Source organism: Pipistrellus kuhlii, unplaced genomic scaffold, assembly GCF_014108245.1.
Source record: "Pipistrellus kuhlii isolate mPipKuh1 unplaced genomic scaffold, mPipKuh1.p scaffold_m20_p_9, whole genome shotgun sequence".
Classification (NCBI taxonomy): Eukaryota; Metazoa; Chordata; class Mammalia; order Chiroptera; family Vespertilionidae; genus Pipistrellus; species Pipistrellus kuhlii.
Genome location: NW_023425595.1, coordinates 12370952 through 12391119, shown reverse-complemented (window position 1 = coordinate 12391119; position 20168 = coordinate 12370952). Strand labels below are relative to the sequence as shown.

The window sequence follows — 20168 nt, the reverse complement described above, 5'->3', positions numbered from 1 at the left end:
TAGCATTAGATTGGGTAAAATTTATTTATATAATCTGGATTTTGGATTTATTGTCTCAAATTGATCATTAGGGAGTGACTATAGCACTTTGTTTATAAGATTAAACAGTAGGTAGCCTGCATTCAATGGGTTGAGATGGTAGATCTTCCCTGGCTCAATTCATAGGAAAGAATACAAAGTCTTAGGGGAATGGAATGCTAGTATAGGTTTATCATGTCTGATCTGCATACCTAGAGGGCTCAGAGAGAAGAGCCTTCATCAAGGCACCAAGGCACCAAGGCACCAAGGCACCAAGGAACAACTGAGAGAAGAGAACTGGCATCTTTGAAAAGTGGCATGATAGGATGACTGGGAAAGATGCTGTCATTGAGATGTTATCTTGATTTCATTGTGAAGGCAAGTGGCAGTGCTAAATCTTCAGAGATTAAGTGGACAAAACTAATGTATGGGGCAGCAGGGTTTATACTGTCTGAATCTGGCTTTTCATACTTATCATGCATTTGTGATGCACTCATATTATTGTGTGCATAAGCAGTCCATTCATTTTTATTTCTGAGTAGTATTCCATTGTATGGATAGAGCACAAGCTGTTTAATCATTATACAATGGTGGTGTGTTTTATTTTTAGTTATATGTCATGATTTTCTAAGATAACCTTTTTATTTTGAAAAAGTTGTAGATTTGTTTAAAAAATGGTACCATGAATTTTACCTGTGACTTACCTGTTCTCAACTACATTACTCTTATCTAAATTTACCAGTTTTAAAATGCTCAGTAAGTTGCCTATTATCTTGGTCTAGTTTCTCTCCCAGAATTGAATTTCATGATAGTATTGAGTTCAGATACTTCAAGAGAACATTGTACAGTGCTTAGAGTATTGTGAAAATATAATGTATTTGAGGATGATGAATTATTATGACAATGCTGGATTTTCATGGGAATTTTAGTTCGTAAAGGTCGCCTCTTACAACTAACCCTACAATTTAGGCATACTTCCACCAGGTGGCAGCACCACCCCACGGGCCGTTTTGATTTGCATCTCTCTCAGATAATTAATGACGTTAAGCATGTTTTCATGAGTCTCTTGGCCTTCCTTCTGTCCTCCTTTGAAAAGTTAATACATTTATCTTAGCTGTTTGAGTTCTTAGAGGTCTTCTACTTGAGTTCTTTTGTATAAGAGTGAAAATCTGAGGCTGAGAAAGATTAAGAGACTAATCTCCCACAGTAGAATTGGAAATGGAACTCAGGTTCTGTGACTTCTAGTTTAGTGAATACTTCTCTGCCTATATGTTCTTGGGCAAGTTATTTGGGCTCTGAGAGCCTTACTTTATCGGTAAAATAGGAATAATAAAAATGATTATATTATAGGCTTATTGTGAATAAATGAGTCAATATATGTCAACATTTAGAATAGTGCCTGGTGTATAGCAAATGCTCAAGAGGTGATTATTATTATTAATTTTTGCATAATGACATATCACCATCTGAGCCAAGGAAAAGGAGACATTTCCTTAGTTTGGTAGAAAATGTGATCTTTGTAATGGCTTTGATCCAATGGAAAGTGGGTGTGCAGATTAAAATGAAGACTGGTTAAGAATTCGTTGTGTTCTTAAGTCATCAGACCTACGATTATTAATCTCATTGCTGTTATTTTGCAGGCATGTGGCCTTATGCATGTTACTTACAAGTTCCATTTTCCTCACCTGTAAAATGAGGCTAATAATCTGCTAATAGAATTCAAACTATTAAGTGAGAATATACATGAAAAGGGCTTATAAAGCTTATTGTCTGGTATATAGTAGTGCTTAATATATGTTAGCTCATATTTTTAGTCAATATTATTAGTCAATTTAAAAAATATTCTTATTGATTTCAGAGAAGAAGGAAGAGGGAGAGATAGAAACATCAACGTTGAGAGTGAGTCATTGATTGGCTGCCTCTTGCAGACCCCCCACTGGGGATCAAGCTGAAATTCAAGCATGTGCCCTTGATCAGAATCAAACCTGGGACCCTTCATTCCGCAGGCTGATGCTCTATCCACTAAGTCAAACCAGCTAGAGCTTATTAGCTGGAATTCGTGCAAGGGGCTCAGCCCTTGCTGTGGTCCCTGCCTTGGTCCCTGCCACTGTGGCTTTATTTGGAAGGTCATTTGGTCTAGTTAGTATATTATATTTTTATCATTATAGATTTTATATAAAGAAAGAGAAATCCAGATAAATGTACTAGCAAGAGACAATTTAAGGAGTTTTGGAATGTCTATTCAAATTGAGACATAATAGTCTTAGTAAAAAACATGCCTGTACCTCTCACCTGTGCTATTGTACTTCCTCTGCATATAGGAAGCATTCCTTAGGCTTGGCACACAATGTAATATACAGATCATGTATTATAGCAATCTATACTTGGAACTTATATAACTAATGTCACCCCAATACATTTAATGAAAATAAATAAATGGAATAAAAGAAGATATAATATATTTTTGCAATGTGCCCAACTATCAAGGAGAAAGTAACACTCATTAATAATAATTAAATCTAATACACAATATGGGAATTGGTTATGAGGCAAACATGATCTGGTGTTTACATAAAACCGCCCAAATAAGTGCATTTATTATGAGGTATAGAAACAGATATGCATTTAAACAGAATATTTTTGGCACTAGAAGAATAGGGTATTTTATAGTTATTTGAAGCAGGACAGGGTACAGCTGTCTCCAGATGGGGCTAGCTAGCTAGAGATGAATTCACTTTAGTCAAATTACCACAACCCAGGGTGTGGTTCTCATCTTTGCAGCCTCTGAAAACCTTTTCCAGATGGCTGAAGTTTACCAAGCTTAGAATAATAGTTTCATAAGCCAGGATGCCATTTTTAGTTTTCAGTGAAGAACAAAGCTGCCAAGCTTGTACTTATGCCCGTGGCACAAGTCTCTGACTTGTTAAGGAAACCACATGGAAAAGAAATTACAATTGAAAGTCTATTTGGAGAGAAAGGAATCAAAGCAAAGTAGATAATATGTGTCAGAGCCTGATGTGGCCAGCCACATGGTTCATACAACTTGAGGGCCTAGGCCAGGCACTACCATTTTTTTTCTCCCCAGGCATTCATTGTCTTTTAAGTGAAGATTTTCCTCTCTGATCACTGTATTATTTGCAGATTGATGAATTGACAGATTTTCCTTCTTTCGGTTTAAAAATAGTTTGTCTCCAAAGTGCCTGTTACACATTTCATTTTTCTATTATGCTCTGATTTTGTAGTTTAATTTTTAGAGTGCATAAAAATTTTGTTCTTGTCCATATGTACTGTTAGCAGAGGGAAGCGGGCTCCATCTCTATTGGTTGCTCATCGGGTGGGTTTCTTGCAATATCCTGAGAAAAGGAATTTTCTGAGACTCGCACGGAAGAACGAGTGATTTTTATGTCTGTGGAATCACAACCCTGGGTTTCCAAATTCCCATTTGCCTTTGCCCAGTCATAGAAGAAATGTAGCTGGGGTTTTGGCAGAGGTAAAACCAGAGCCAGTACCCAGAGTTTCCATTCCGTATTGAAGCAGGGTCCAACACAGCATCAGGCTAGCTGTAGTCCCTCAGTCCATTGTGGACCACATGGGTGAATGCAAGGAAGCCAAGAGTCACAAGAGTCACAAGCTCAGTGTGCCAAGAGCAAAAAGAGAGAGAACTTCTTTGTTTAGGAGGTTATATATCCCCAAATTTTCTTGCACTTGCAATGGTGCTGACCATCTGGTCAACCATCTCTGACCCCAATTGTGATTGATAGACAAGTGCCTTCCCTGTGTCTCCTTGGCTTTACTGGGCACACATCGATCTTACCTTGTTCAGTTCCCTTCTCCCAGTGTTTTGCAGGGAATAGGCTGGTGGGTCCCTGAGAAGTGTAAAGTTGCAGCTTTCTGATGGAGCTGCCCAAATGACATGCCTATAATATCTGGCCGTTCCTTTGCTCTTTTCCTATTATTAATAATTAGCTAATTACGACAGTGTCAGTACCACCCACATTCCCCTAATTTTGGGATAGGTACATATGATTACACACAACACACACACACACACACACACACACACACACACAAACAAACACTCACTCATTTACATACTCATGAATTAGTGACTGGTACATTAAGTGGGCTCTGATGAGATTTAAAACTTTTTTCTGAAGATTATAATCTCATGTTTCTAGTCTTACTCCAAGACAAACCTCGAACTATCCTATTCTGTTATCATTCACACAAATGAGGAAACACCTGTGTTTCGAGTTCCTATGTCTAGGTACCTGATTTAAATTTTTCTGAACTACAGTTGAGCAGGAAGAGCCTGACCGTTTTGCATATAAAGAGATATACCATGTATCCCCCCATTCTCCTATCAACTTGATTTACTACTACCTTCCTTGAACATCTAAACAGCTGGGGAAAATAAACCAGTTTGTATATCTGTTTGTGACCTTTGTGCTTTTATTTCATACTCACTCTTCCCATGCTTCCCTCTCCCCTTCTAATGCTAGCCTGTGTGCAATACAGGTAATGGGTCTGGCAGAGATGAGAGAGCTCTATCTTTCCCACAAGTAAAAACATTGCCATCGCAGGCTCTTACAAACATGGCTTGGAACAGTTATAAACTGGGTGTGGCAGCATCTCTCTTTAGTGTTGGTAGACTAGATGATGGGCACCATCTACTGTAGTTGGAAGACAGACAAAACACACATTTTGGTACAACCACACTCTCGAAATAAACAGGCAATTGGGACCCAGGGAGAGCTTATGGAAGAACAGAGGTTTCATCTCTTGTCTCAAAACAAAGGTCTTCTGAAATAGAGCCATGATATCAGATGGATTTCAAAGTCAACATGTCCTTTCCATGTAGTGTCTAGAGAAAGAAAAGACAGACTAAGAGGACCAAAGGCTTAATGTCCTTTAGTGGCAGGTTACAAAACAAAAATTGCTTCTCTTCTTGTATATTTGGAAAAAGAAGATATCAACATGGGGTACAGAGAGGTGGAAAAGTTTCTTCTTAACGTGTGTTTGGGGAGATTGAATATAGTATTTACTTTTTCAGAGTTTCATACATACTTTGCTCTATTCTTCCTGTTTTCCTCCTTGTCTCTCTACATTTTTCATACAATTATTTTCTCCTCTCATCCTCCATCTCCCACTCTTTTAATCCTTCAAACTAAGTAGTCCCATCTAAAAGTAAACAAACAACATAAGTGCCCATCAGCAGATGAGTGGGTTAAAAAACTGTGGTACACCTACGCAATGGAATACTATGCTGCTATAAAAAGGAAGGAACTTCTACCATTTGCAACAGCATGGATGGACCTGGAGAACATTATACTAAGCTAAATAAGTCAGTCAGAGAAAGATAAATATCACGTGATCTCATTTGTGGAATATAGTGAACAACATAAACTGATGAACAAAAACAGATCCAGAGACAGAGAAACATTGATCAGACCGCAAACCTCAGAGGGAAGGCAGAGGAGGGTGGAGGGGAGGGAGAGAGATCAACCAAAGGACATGAAGGCATGCATATAAGCACAACTAATGAACACAGATACTAGCGGGGTGAGGGTACTAGCTGGTTTGACTTGGTGGATAGAGCGTCAGCCTATGGACTGAAGGATCCTGGGTTTAATTAGGGTCAAGGGTTCAGGCTCGATCCCCAGTAGGGGGTGTGCAGGAGGCAGCCGATCAATGATTCTCTCTCATCATTGATGTTTTTATCTCTCTCTCCCTCTCCCTTCCTCTCTGAAATCAATAAAAATATATTTCTTTTTTAAAAAAAGAAAAAAGAATGGTATGAGTACAAGCTGACAGAAGAGAGCCATGATAAACTTCACCCAAAACAAAAGAAGAACACTGAGGAGTCCTTGATAAATAACAGGCAACTGAAAACAAGGTTTAATTAGAAATGATAGAATCTGAACTGGTTGAGAAAAGCAATGTGGCAAAAAAAAAAAAAAAATGCTCTGAGATTAACACCAGCTTCCCTAGTTTCACATAGTTCTTTGTGTACAGTGGAGTTTTCTGAGGCAAGTTGATCTCTTGGACATCTGTTGATGCCAGCTTTGCAGTGGCCACCATCTAAAGGCTGAAATATCCCTTCCCCTCAGGTACACATAAAATGTATTGCAAAACATTTTAATGCTTCCAAAGGGGACATGGCAAAGTAGGCATGAAATTAGCAGGGACAAAAATTCCATGATAACCATGACTTCAGCCAGGTTTCTTGCTTGAGCAGGGTTTGGGGCAGCATTTTGCAGTATACAGGGCTATATGTTAGCTTCCCTGCCTATGCAAGGTGGGAAAACAGCCTTCAAGGCTGGCAGGGCTCATTGTTGGGGTCCCAAACCAGGCAAAACTGTGCACCAAGCTCCCTGGACAGACAGGACCAACGGTCAGCTCTGTAGAATGCCAAAGTCACTGGTGGGCCTTTGGCTCAAGTGCTGCTGAGCTATGTGGGTGCTCTGGCCAGGCTTCCTGGTTGGATGAGCCAGGGGACACACTCAGCAATAGGTGGGGCTGTGAATTAGCTTCCTTGTGTGGGAATACTGTGTTGGGGGCAGATAGGTGGTGTATTATATTAAGAATATGCAGATTATGATCTACTGAATGAAGAGGCACAATTCATCCTCATGGGGTTGACAGGTATCTCATTCAGTATCCAAGCTCTCACTTTAGAAAGGTAAGAACCCCTAGGTTGTTTTGATTAAAGGCACAGTTTCAATACACTCACATAAAGAAAGAAAATTACCAGACTTTCACTGACAGATTCTGGAAATTGGAAGTAGGGGTGCAATGAGCCAAGGGTTGGATAGTTCTCCCTCCCAGATCACGAGTGAGCAGGAGGTAGAGAATCTTCCCTCCAGGACAGTGACACTTTTCCCCTTGTTTCCAGTGCTTGTTGGAGGAAGAAAAAAAATAGCACCTTTGAGAACTGTAATGTTATCACTTCACCTGAGTCAGCAATGCATTCTCTTGTCTCTTTCAGGTTTTGGGAACAACAAGCCAATGAGATGTGGAAGAAATATTACAGAGATCACCCATTTCATTCTTCTGGGATTCTCAGATTTTCCCAGAATCATAGCCTGGCTGTATGTTGTATTCATGTTGATGTACATCATAACTCTGACTTGGAGCCTGAGTCTCATCATCCTAATAAGAATCAACCCCCACATCCAAACGCCCATATACTTCTTCCCAAGTAATATGTCTTCATAGATATCTGCTATGTGACTTCCACAGCCCCCAAGATACTGTGCAACTTCTCCTAGGAGCAGCAAACAATAATCTTTGCGGGCTGTGCTGTTTAGTACTTTGTCTTTTCAACCATGGAAGTTGAGTGAGTCTTTTTTCATGACAGCACATGGCTTATGACTGATATGCTGCCATTTGTAACCCACTTCTATATTCATCAATCATGTTGCCTACTCTCTATATTTGGATTGTGCTGCTTAATGATGCCAGCTGGGGTTCTATGTGGCTGGACTTTCTGTTTCTATATCCTAATTGTGTGCCATACTTCAGCTCCACTTCTGGGCCTAATGTTATCCACCACCTCTTCTGTGACCTATTTCAATTGGTAGTCCTGTCCTGCACTGACACTTGCTTTGTACAACTCATGATGGCTATATTGACACTGATCTTTGGAAAAATAAATGCCCTAGTTATCACGACACCCTATGTCTATATTATCTTCTCCATCATGAAGATCACTTTAGATGAAGGCAGGTCCAAGGCTTTCACCACCTGTGCCTTTCACTTGATGGCAATCACCCTTTTTTATACCTCAGGTGTGTTTGTCTACTTGAGTTCCAGCTCTGGTGTTTCCTCCAGGCTCAACAGATTTGCATTGGTCTTCTACACTGTGGTGATTCCCATACTGAATCCCTTGATTTACATATGAGGAACAAGGAAATCAAAGATTCCTTGAAGAGGTTGCAAAAGAAGAGAGGATATTACTGAGATCAACAATCTTGAGATTTTTGAGAGTTATCTCATCAGGATAACCTTAATCCACAATAATATACACATTAATAAAGTATAATGAAATTCATACCAGCTTTGAACAAAGAAGGCTTAATTTGGCACAGATAACAATGCCCAAATGGAACCACAGCTGACTTGAGGCTACACAAACACAGTATTGTTAAGTCCTTGGGATTCATTACTTTCTCCCTACATGAGCAGTTACCTCATCACTTATTAATCTACCTGCAAATATATGTGAAACATCAAGGTTTAGATACTTGTTGCTTCTTTTTGACTCTGAGATTAATCTCTGTTCCATGTGAGGCCTCTGACCTTAAAGGAGAGATACCCAGCAGAGGCCCCCAGGGATGTAGAAATCTTGTCTTCCAAATATTCTGATGCAGCATAGTCCAGACATGGTGGGACCAACAGTTGTTCTGTTTTTGATCATAATGGAAATGAATAGAAAGAGGGGATATATTTTTGTACAGAAACAAATCTATACAATTGGTTTTTCCAGTTGTGCCTCCTGGAAAAACCTGGCTGAGACAGTTAACATTTCTCTACAGCATCTTTTAGTGCTAATAATCCAATATATTTTTTTGGTCACATCTTAGTCTCAACCAGCTATAGTCTAAGAAGGAGGAGGTGATTTGAATCATAAAGAGGAATGGAATGAAGTATGTGGTTCCTTCAGTTCCATTTACTTGAGCCCAAAGATATAATTTCTTGCATCTAATGTCCAGTGCCAATTTCTAATGGGGGAGGATATTCAAAATCCATGTCACAGCCAATAGCAATTTCTGATGTGTGGGACTCAAACTTCTTTTTCTCTCCCCCATTAAATCTTGAAATTTATCCTTGGTTTTATAGCCAGTGGGATTACACTGTCAAGTTATTTCTGACACTTTAATCATTTGTTCAGTTTGATGTGAGGAGACTTGTGTGAGAACTCATTGTAACAATAGAGTAACTGAATATTCAATATTGGAAAGACTAAGAACAAATAAGGAAAACTGCCATACATTCTTTTCTATAGATTGTGTTCAATGGTTTATATCCTAAAGATTTGTGGTTGTATGGAGTGATATGATGGATGGAGTAGAATGGTTAGAGTTATTTTAATGCTGATATTTTTCAAGAAACCTCAATGGTTATGAGAGGAAATAGATAGTGGTATAGGTAGGGTTCCTGTCTCTGGCCAGTTATTGCTATCTGAGGAGGAAATGAAGGTTGTGGTCATAGTGGTCTGGTTAAAAAGAGGAACAATATGTGTAACAAGATTTGACAGATTGTCCAGACTTGAACAAACTGATATAAAGTAGGTTTTATTATATTTATCATAATATAACTAGAAGCCTGGTGCACTAAATTCGTGCACGGGCATGGGGGTTCTCCTCAGCCCAGCCTACACCCTCTCCAATCTGGGAACCCTTGAGGGATGTCTGACTGCCTGTTTAGGCCCCAGAACAGGCCTAAATGGGCAGTTGGACATCCCTCTCACAATCCAGGACTGTTGGCTCCCAACTGCTCACTTGCTTACCTTCCTGATTGCCCCTAACTGCTTCTGCCTGCCAGCCTGATCACCCCCTAACCACTCCCCTGCAAGCTTGATTGATGCCTAACTGCTCCCTTGCCAGCCTGTTTTCCTTTAACTGCCCTTCCCTGCAGGCCTGGTCACCCATAACTGCCTTCCCTTGCAGGCCTGATTCCTCCCAACTGCCCTCCCCTGCTGGCCATCTTGTGGTGGCCATCTTGTGTCCACATTGGGGCAGTCACATCTTTGACCACATGGGGGCAGCCATCTTGTGTTGGAGTGATGGTCATTTTACATATTATTCTTTTATTAAATAGGATTAAATAGGATAGAGGCCTGGTATGTGGGTGGGGGGCCTCCTGGTTTGCCCTGAAGGTGTCCTGGATCAGGGTGGAGGTTCCTTTGGGGTATGGGGCAACTTGGTTGAGGGGTCTGTGGTGGTTTGCAGGCTGGCCATGCCCCCCAGAGACCCAAGAGGAGGCCCTCGTATCTAGGACTTATTTATCTTCTATGATTAAAACTCTGTAGCCTTGAGCGGAGGCCAAGGCAGGCCAGGGCTGCGGAAACTTGGCTTCCTTCATTGCCAGGGGCAACTCAAGCCTCTTGCTCTCTCCAGCTCCATAGCTGCCACCATTTTTGTTGGGATTTATTTATCTTCTATAATTGAAGCTTGTAGCCTTAAGCGGAGGCCAAGGCAGGGCAGGGCAGGTGGAAAGCTTGGCTTTCTCCATTGCTGGGGAAACCTAAGCCTCCTGCTCTCTCCGTGGCTGCAGCCATCTTGGTTGGGTTAATTTGCATACTCACTCCTGTTTGGCGGGCATGGCTTGTGAGGGTAGTGGAGGTATGGTTAATTTGCATATTACTCTTTTATTAGATAGGATACTGGAAATTCATTGGATTTTTAAATACTTTATTTAAAAATATATATTTTATTGATTTTTTATAGAGAGGAAGGGAGAGGGATAGAGACCTAGAAACATCAGCTATCTTCTGCACACCTCCCACTGGGGATGTACCTACAACCAATGTATGTGCCCTTGACCAGAATCGAACTTGGGACCTTTCAGTTCACAGGCTGATGCTCTATCCACTGAGTCAAACCAGTTTCAGCTCATTGGATTTTTAATCAATATTTTAGGGATTTCAATTTTTTTAATGAGTCACATGAATTACTCTGTTTAATTAAAAAAGTAGTTGAAGCTTTTGCTAAATTGTCCATGAATTTCCATAAGTACAGGATAGAGAAAAGAGGAATTGTTAAACCTCTTAGAGAGAATATTTGGGTTAATACATGCCAAGGATACTGTAATATGAATAAAGGATGTTTGCTTCACCACCCCATCCAGGTATAGGTGTGTTCTTTGACGCATTGCAAATGTGTGAAAATGTATGGGATGCTTGTCCCCAGGGGGCCATGAAGTATTCAAACTTTGTTAGATATTAGTGCAGGATAGTTCCATAATTTTTTGCAGATGTACCTCTTGATGGGTTTAGATAAGCTCAGGGAGGTGAAAATAGGAACTGCTGATGGTAATTAGAAATTAACATTCTGGGTCTGCTGTGGATGGGTGAGGTTCTGAGAACTGCTGTCTTCTAGGAACTGTCTCCATGGGCTGCTGTTGAGAACAATTAGCTAGAGATACTGATGATAAATGCCATTAAAATATTATTTTAAAGAAAAAAAAATGGGGAAAATAAAACACAGTTATTCAAAATTTCCCCTGAAGAACATTTAGACCAATGGGTACCTTGTGAATAGGATAGTTTCCTTTATATCTTTATATATTGTATTTGTTGTTAATGTTTGGAAACACAACTGATTTCTCTATGTTGATTTTATATTTTGCAATTTTACCAAATTTACTTTCAAATTCTAACAGCTTTGGTGGAGTTTTTAGGATATTTTATATATATAAAATCATCACATGCAAATACATAATTTAACTTCTTTTACCTCCAATTTGAATGCCTTTTATTTCCTTATCTTGCCTAATTGCTCTAGTTCTATCCTATCTAATAATAGGGTAATATGCAAATTAATCATCACTCCATGACAAAATGGCGGCCCCCATAGCCACAAGATAGCAGCACTAGTCCCCTCAGCTCTGCTGCTGGAATTGTCTGGCCTGTCCACAGGAGCAGCAAGGCTGGATCTACCTCAGGAGGAGATGGATCCAGCCTCCCCGTTTCACCACTGCTGCAGTGTCTGGGCCTATCAGCCATGCCGGGATTCAGGGGGACCAAGCAGTGATGCTTGGTCCACCTCCAGACATGACAGACAGAGCCTGGACAGCAGGACATGGTGGCTTTCTTAGTGCGGCAGCAGCGGGGAAGCCCCAAGCCCAGAAAACAGAACCCAGACAGCAGGGCTTGGAGGCTTCATTCACAGGGTGATGGCTGGGGAAGCCTTAGGCCTGGCAAACAGAGCCCAGACAATAGGGAATGGGAGCTTCCTTAGTGCAGCAGCAACGGGAGCACACCCAGGCCCATCAAACAGAGCTGGACAGCAGAGCTTGGGGGCTTTTTTAGTGTGGCAGTGGTGGGGAAGTCCCCAGACATGGCAGACAGAGCCTGGACAGCAGGGCTTGGGAGCTTTCTTAGTGCTACAGTGGTGGGGAGGGAAGTCCCCAGACATGGCAGACAGAGCCCAGACAGCAGGGCTTGGGAGCTTTCTTAGTGTGGCAGTGGAAGTCCCCAGGAAGTTCCCAGGTTCAGCAGACAGAGCCCAGACAGCAGGGCTTGGGGGCTTCTTTAGCAAGGTGGGGGAAGGAACACCCCCAGGCCCACAGGCAGAGCCAGGACAACAGGGCATTGGGGATTCCTTAGTGTGTCAGTGTTGGCGAAGCCCCCAGGCCTGGCAGACAGAGCACACTGCAGGGCATTGGGGCTTCCTTTGCATGGCACATGGCAGAGGCAGGCAGAGAGCAGGGCATGGAGACTTCATCTCCATGGCTGCAGAGAAACCTCCAGGCCCTGCAGAGAGCAGAGAACCATGGGGAATGAGCCTAAGCCATCAGTAGGACATCTTCTGAGAGCTCCTGGATTGTAAGAGGGTGCAGGTTGGGCTGAGGGACTCCTGTGTACAAATTTTGTACACTGGGCCTCTAGTGTTGAATAAGTGTGGTGATAGTGGTTATTCTTATCTTGTTTCTGATTTTGCAGGAAACAGTCTATGTTTTTTCCCATTGAATTTGATGTCAGTAGTGGGTTTGTCATATATTGCCTTTATTATGTTGAGATTTGTTTCTTTTATACACAAGTTTCTGACAGTTTTTATCATGAAGGAAGGTTGTGTTTTGTCAAATGGTTTTCTACTCTATTGAGATGATCATATGATTTTTATCTGTAATTTATTAATGAGTTGTCACATTTATTTATTTGTGTATGTTAAACCATTTGAAAATATTTTTATTGATTTCAGAGAGGAAGGGAGAAGGAAATATAAATATCAATGATGAGAGAGAATCATTGATTGGCTGCCACTTGCATGCCCTATACTGAGAATCAAGCCCAAAATCTGGGCATGTGATTTGACTTGGAATCAAACCATGACTTCCTGGTTCATAGGTCAATATTCAACCACTGAGCCACCCAGGCCAGGCTGTTGAACCCTTTTTGCATCCTAGGAATAAATCCCAGTTGATAATGGTGTGTAATACTTTTAATGCATTGTTGAATTTGATTTGCTTATATTTTGCTGAGAATTTTTGCATCTATATTCATGAGGTATATTGAGCTATAGTTTTATTGCTTGTAGTTTCCTTTCTTTTTTAAAATATATATTTTATTGATTTTCTTTTACAGAGAGGAAGGGAGAGGGATAGAGAGTTAGAAACATCGATGGGAGGGAAACATTGATCAGCTGCCTCTTGCACACCTCCGACTGGGGATGTGCCCACAACCAAGGTACATGCCCTTGACTGGAATCGAACATGGGACCCTTGAGTCTATAGGCTGACGCTCTATCCACTGAGCCAAACCGGTCAGGGTTATAGTTTCCTTTCTTTCTTTGGTGTCAGGGTAATATTGATCTCATAAAATGTGTCTGGGACACTTTCACTTTCTAAAGATGTGTGTTTATTGCTGTTAACCTGTAAGCATTGTATATTGGATGTGAGGAAATATAATTTATTTAGTCCACATGTTCCCAAGCCAAGAAGAACTATAAGACATTATTAAGAGACTGCTAGGAATCTCTCAAAGATTCAGTCCCAATTGGTGAAGATACTAATATGATCCCAGTTTGGTAAAAATCCTATTAATAGAAGGGTAATATACAAATCAATCAAATGGCAGACTGACTGTTTTCTATCATGTGAACTGACCACTAGGGGGCAGATGCTCAATGCTTTGGTTAGTGTGCTCCCACAGGGGAGCATCACTCAGTCAGAGCAGGCTCACAGCTGGTGAGTGCAGCAGCAGTGGTGGGAGCCTGTCCCGCCACTGCAGCAGTGCTAAGGATGTCTGACTGATGGCCTAAGCCATCAGTCGGACATTCCCTGAGGGCACATGGACTGGGAGAGGGTGCAGGCTGGGCTGAGGGACCCCCTAAGTGCATGAATTTTGTGCACCAGTCTCTAGTATGAATAGTAAAATGGTACTATTAGTAATAACAAATTTATAACATGCATTAAGTGCTGCAAGCACTGGGCAGATATTATTTTATCTAAGTTCACCATAACCCTTTTAGGTAGTGGTGCTATTATCACCTTCATTTTACTAAATAACCAAGGCACAGTGAGATTAAGTAAAAAAGATCAAGGTCAACGAACTTATAACTAATTAAGTTAGAATTCAACCCAGATAGGTCTGTCCAGAGCCTGAGCACATAATCATCAAAACCAGAATGAATGATTATTCTGATAACGACATTAAATTTTGGATGACTATACAACCTGGTTTGCTTGGGACAATTCTGCTTATTGTCCTGACATGGTTGTTAATAACTCTCCTTTTTGTGACCAAAAAGTTGTTGAGCTTGGATAATGAATTGTATGATCAGCCTGTGTTGGGAGTTCCTTCCAGATGTCATACTACTGAAAGTCTATAAAGGAAAATCAGGACTTGCTTCAATTAGGTCATGAGGGCACATGAAAGTGTGAAGAAATTGAATCAACTGGGAGCATTTCTTATTTTCTCCATCCATCACTCTAGAGAGTAATTTACTGAAAATGGTTCTTTCTGTTAATTGCCTCTTCTCTTTCCACATTGGACTCCAAGGAGACATTTAAGAGAATCCTTATTTGGAAGTACCTCACTCACAGCAATGGCCAGTAGGAACCATGGCCAAAAGCCCAGAGCCTAGGTGAAGTAAATGTCTTCATCCTGAATGCTCATATGATGTATAAAGTCTCTCATTCCTGGAAGAACTCTGTGCACACTTAGATATTTAGAGTGCAGTCAACATTCAGGTCTAGCAGAAGGCAGCTGTGGGGGCAGCACCTCCCAAATTTCTACAAGACACCTGTTGAAATATCTATAAGAATACCTGGGTGAGTAAAACAGAAACAACTTTACTTCTTCAATTTGGCTTATCTTTCACTCTTGCAATCCTGTTCTTCTATGCCCTCAAACTAGAGAGCTCATGTATTCAGGTTCGATGATCATTTTAACTTTTCATTTTCTCACAGTAACCATGTTTCCTATCCTTTATCCAATGGGATTATTTGAATTTTAACAAAAACTCTGGTGTTTGAACCAAAAGAAAAGCATCTAACATGGGATTTCAGGCATTAGTAAGGAGGTGGAGTGAGGATTGGAGGGCATGGAGATTTGCTGATAAGGTCACCACATTTTAACCACCAAATAATCTATTTCCCCCCCATAAAATATTTTTATTTAGCAAAATACCTTTGTGATATAATCATTATTATTCATTATTAATATAGTAATTCTCATTTTGATAGCTTACTATGTGACCAGCAGTCTCTTATATACTTTACATACCATCCTAAAATAGGTCTTCACAAAAACCTTATGAAGTGATGAACATTCTTCCCTTACAGATGAAGAAATGAAGCACATAGAGAAATTTTTTAAAAAAACATATTTTTTATTTATTTTGTACAGAGAGGAAAGGAGAGAGAAAGAGAGTTAGAAACATCGATGAGAGAGAATCATCGATCAGCTGCCTCTTGCACACCCCCTACTGGGGATATGCCCGCAACCATCGTACACGCCCTTGACCAGAATCGAACCCGCAACCTGGGACCCTTCAGTCCCCAAGCTGAAGCTCTCTCCATTGAGCCAAACCAGTCTCGGCACATAGAGAAAATTTTTTGTATGATTAGGATTATTATTTTCTTTTAATTCTTAGTACCATTTTGGCCTCAACTTTTCTTCAATGGAAGACTTTTACTACTGATTCAAATTTTTTAGTGTTTATAGAATATTCAAAATTTCTATTCTTATTGAGTCAGTTTTGGCAAGTTATATTTTTTACATTTTATTTAAGTTTTAAAATTTATTGATATAATTTTTCTTAAAATATTCTCGTATTTCCTTTATAATATCTTCAGGATCTAGCACTATATCCCTGTTTTCATTGTTTTAAATTTTTTGTTTTGGCTTGGAGTCATTAGATCTATCAAAAATCAACTTTAATTTTCTTGTATTATTTTGAAATTACACTTAATTTTAAAATTTTTTGGTCTTCCCTCTCTAAGTATAATGATCAAATTATTTGTTTTCTTTAATCTTTTATATGCAGTTAAGACAATTGTATCTCTCTACATACATTTTTATTTAAATCTCCAAGATTTGTTGTGTTCTCACCAAAAAAAAGAAATAATAATTATGTGATATGATAAGGTGTTAGCTAAGGCTATGATGGTAATCATACTGTTATATATAAATGTATCAAATCAATACATTGTACATTTTAAACTTATATAATGTGTATATGTCAAATATATTTCAATTAAAAATCCACAAAATCTGATAAATAGTATGTCTCAATATATTTAAGTTACAAATGTCTTATAATTTTTATTATAATTTATTACTTAACTTCTTAATAGCATATGAGTATATAATTGGTTATATAATTGGTTTTCAATTATAATGTTTCTTAATTATAACTTTGTTATTGGTTTATAACAGTAAACCAACAACAGTCTGATAATGTTATCTCTAAGACCAACCCTTTAATATTTAAACTTTAAGTTTTTCACAGACCAAAGGAGTGCTTCAAAATTGTATTAAAAAGCTATTTCTAGGAGGGGGGGAAATGGAGGGAATGGAAGATATCTGTAATACTAACAACAGTAAAAATATATTTAAAAAAGAAAGCTATTCCTTACTGACATCATTTCATGTAACACAATATGGATGGCAGGCACTGTACATAATGGAACTAATTTAACCTCAAAGAGCCTTCTGAGATAGGTCATATTGCTATTGTCATCCTATTTTACAGATAAAATAACAGGCAGAAAGATCATAGATAATCTGTTCAGAGTAAAAAAGCTCACAGATAGCAGAGCCACAACCCAAAACCAGCCATATGACATCTAAGGTCATGCTCTTAGTCACTAAGCTTTCCATAGGAGTTATAACCCCATTACTAATTATCCTAAAATTTCCAAAGCACCTTTTTAAATGTTTTTTTTAAAATGTCAATATACTTTTGTGTGTGTGTGTTTGTGTGTGTGTGTGTATGTTTGTTTAAAGAGCGTGGTGGGTTAATAATAAAAAGTGTAATTATCCTTTTTTATATGTGGAAAAATTGACTCCTAAAACCATTATCGCTATTTAGAGGCAAAGTTAACCAGGGTTATGTCATCTAAAATGGCTTAATATTTCTCTTGACTCTATGTTCAGTGTGAGTAGAAGGTAGTTTATTTGAATAGAAATTGAACAACTGACTTAGAGATTTATTATTTTCTCTACTTACAGATTCTAGGATCATCAATGCAATGACTGGGAGAAGGAACAGTACAATGATTATGAAGTTCATTCTCTTGGGATTCTCTGAATTTCCAAAGCTCACCATTGTCCTCTTTTCAGTATTCCTAGGGATTTACCTGATGACAGTGTCCTGGAATGTGGGCCTCATCACTCTCATCAGGACTGACTCCAATTTGCGCACACCTATGTACTTTTTCCTCAGTTACCTGTCCTTGTTGGACATCTGCTATGTTTCTACTACTGCCCCCAAGATGCTTTCAGACTTCTTCAAGGAGCACAAATTCATATCCTTTATGGGGTGCACTATGCAATACTTCTTCTTCTCTGGCCTGGGTCTGACTGAATGCTGTCTCTTGACAGCCATGGCTTATGACAGGTATGCTGCCATTTGTAACCCTCTGCTTTACACAGCCATCATGTCCCCCACCCTCTGTGTGCAGATGGTGGCAGCATCTTGTGTAACTGGGTTCTTTGGCTCATTCATCCAACTGTGTGCCTTACTTCAGTTGCATTTCTGTGGGCCAAACATCATCAACCATTTCTTTTGTGACTTGCCCCAACTGCTAATCCTATCCTGCTCTGACACACTTTTTTTTCAAGTCTTGCTGTCTGTGATCACAATAATCTTTGGGTTCTCATCGGCCCTCATTATTATGATATCCTATGGTTATATCATTACCACCATTCTGAAGATCACTTCAGCTGAAGGCAGGGCCAAAGCCTTCAATACCTGTGCTTCTCACCTGACTGCCGTGACCCTCTTCTTTGGCTCAGGTATCTTTGTTTATCTGTATCCTAATTCTGATGATTCTCTGAGCCAAAACAAGTTGGCATCAGTATTATACACTGTTGTAATCCCCATGCTAAATCCATTGATCTATAGCATGAGGAACCAGGAAATCAAAGATGCCCTAAACAGAAGGAAGAAGAGAATCTTCTCCTGGTGTAACTAGTGATGAAATTTATTTCAGGTGTACAGTGCAGAAAAATGTTAACTAAAACATTGACCTACAACTCTTCCAATTGAGGGCTGAGTTACAGTTTCCTCACTCTTCTAATGGAAACCCACACGCATAGTATCTGGAAGCGCAATATGCCATCCTTCATCAGTTATGACCTAATACATCAATAGGCCAAGCAATCTACAAGTATTTTTCTGTTAGTAGAGTTGGTGTGCTCCATAACCCTCAATAGTGTATCCCTACCTAACATATGCTACCTTAAGTATTGCCCAAACTATATTACATGGCTATGATCATTCACGGCAAGTAAAATGTCAGTACTCATCAATTAATATGAAGTGGCAAGTAAAATGTCAGTACTGATTAAGGCTACCAGTAGACCAACCAGCCTCCTTATAGGTAGAGAGAGATCTTTTAAAAAAAGAATTGCCTAAATTATTATTATAGTTCTCCTATTTAACCTATTTTTTATTGCTGGAATTTATGGATTAATTTCTTCACTTGTGAATTTGTTCAAAGCAAAGTAACCATACCAGATCAAAGATTTTTCAACTTCACACAAAAAGAAATTTGTTGTAATAGGAATGCTTACAGTTTGTCAGGTTTAATATTTGGTTGACCAAATGGCTCATTAGGGACCCATAGACAATTCCTTATCTGCTATTGCTATAGTGTCACCTTTGTTCTTCTATCTTCACTATGTAACTAGAAAAGGGAATTAGGAACTGGCACTGGAAGGCACATATCCTTGTGTAGAAGTTTATGATGAATGACAAAGAATCAGAGATTAATTAGTCATGATAGAGACTCAGTAATTAGACCTTTGGACAAAGCCGTGTGTTTCCCCTTCTGTACCTACATGTGATTAACATTTTTGCATTAGTCATCTTTTCAAAGACACAAGAGTACTTTATGTGGTATTGTCTTAGGGGAAAATGGTCTGCATCTATTAATTCTATTATAGAATATTTTCTGGGTTTCTCAGCTGCTAACAAAACTGAGTACCATGAATGAGAATGGAAAGGCTCTGATATAAGGAGTTCGAAGAAGTTGTATTTTCTTTGTTGTGTAGCAGAAGAGAATGGGGTTTAGTAGCTTATAGGATTCTGAGAATACGTTAAAAGCTCCTAACCAGCACTGATTGCTGATGGTTTGTACTGTTTATCGCTATACACCTCAATTATTTTATATTCTAAATGTGGAAGATAATGTTATATATACACGTGTATCCCATTTTGCATAAGTGCCCTAATATTTTATTTCAGTGAATGAAAGTAGATGTCTAAAAGTGAAAATAAAAGTGAACTTTGGAAAGGTTCCTTAGTTTTTTAAACTGAGACACACACAGGGGAGGGGATTGATGGATGGCTACACCTATGAAAGAGCAGCTTCAAGAAGGTTAACTTAAGTGAAAGAGGCAGGCACAAAGGACCACCTATTGTATGATTCCATTTTAATTAAACCTTCAAATAGGCAGATCTATAGAGACAGAAAGTAGATTAGTGGTTACCTAGGGATGAGGGAATGGAGAGGAATGGGAGTGACTGCTAATAGGTATGAAACTTCTTTTGATGAAACTATTCCAAAATTAGGTTGTGGAAATGATTGGAAAATTCTGAATATGCTAAAAGTTACTGGATCATATGCTCTGAAAGGGCAAGTTTTATAATATGTGGCATATACCTCAATAAAACTGTTTAAGGAAAAAAGGAAAGAGGCTGGGCAGGTGTATGGGATCAAGGGTGACATTCACGGCAAAGCACCATGTCTATTGT

General features: G+C 39.4%; 1 protein-coding gene and 1 pseudogene across 1 annotated transcript; both read left to right on the top strand.

Annotated features, from left to right (window-relative positions):
• Positions 1-7026: 7026 nt before the first annotated feature.
• LOC118713143 lies at positions 7027-7980 on the top strand (annotated as a pseudogene).
• Positions 7981-17439: 9459 nt separating this feature from the next.
• Positions 17440-18384, top strand: LOC118713547 (olfactory receptor 1440-like). The gene has a single exon (XM_036428240.1). It carries the CDS (start codon positions 17440-17442, stop codon positions 18382-18384), a length of 945 nt encoding a protein of 314 aa, XP_036284133.1.
• The last annotated feature ends 1784 nt before the right edge of the window (positions 18385-20168 follow it).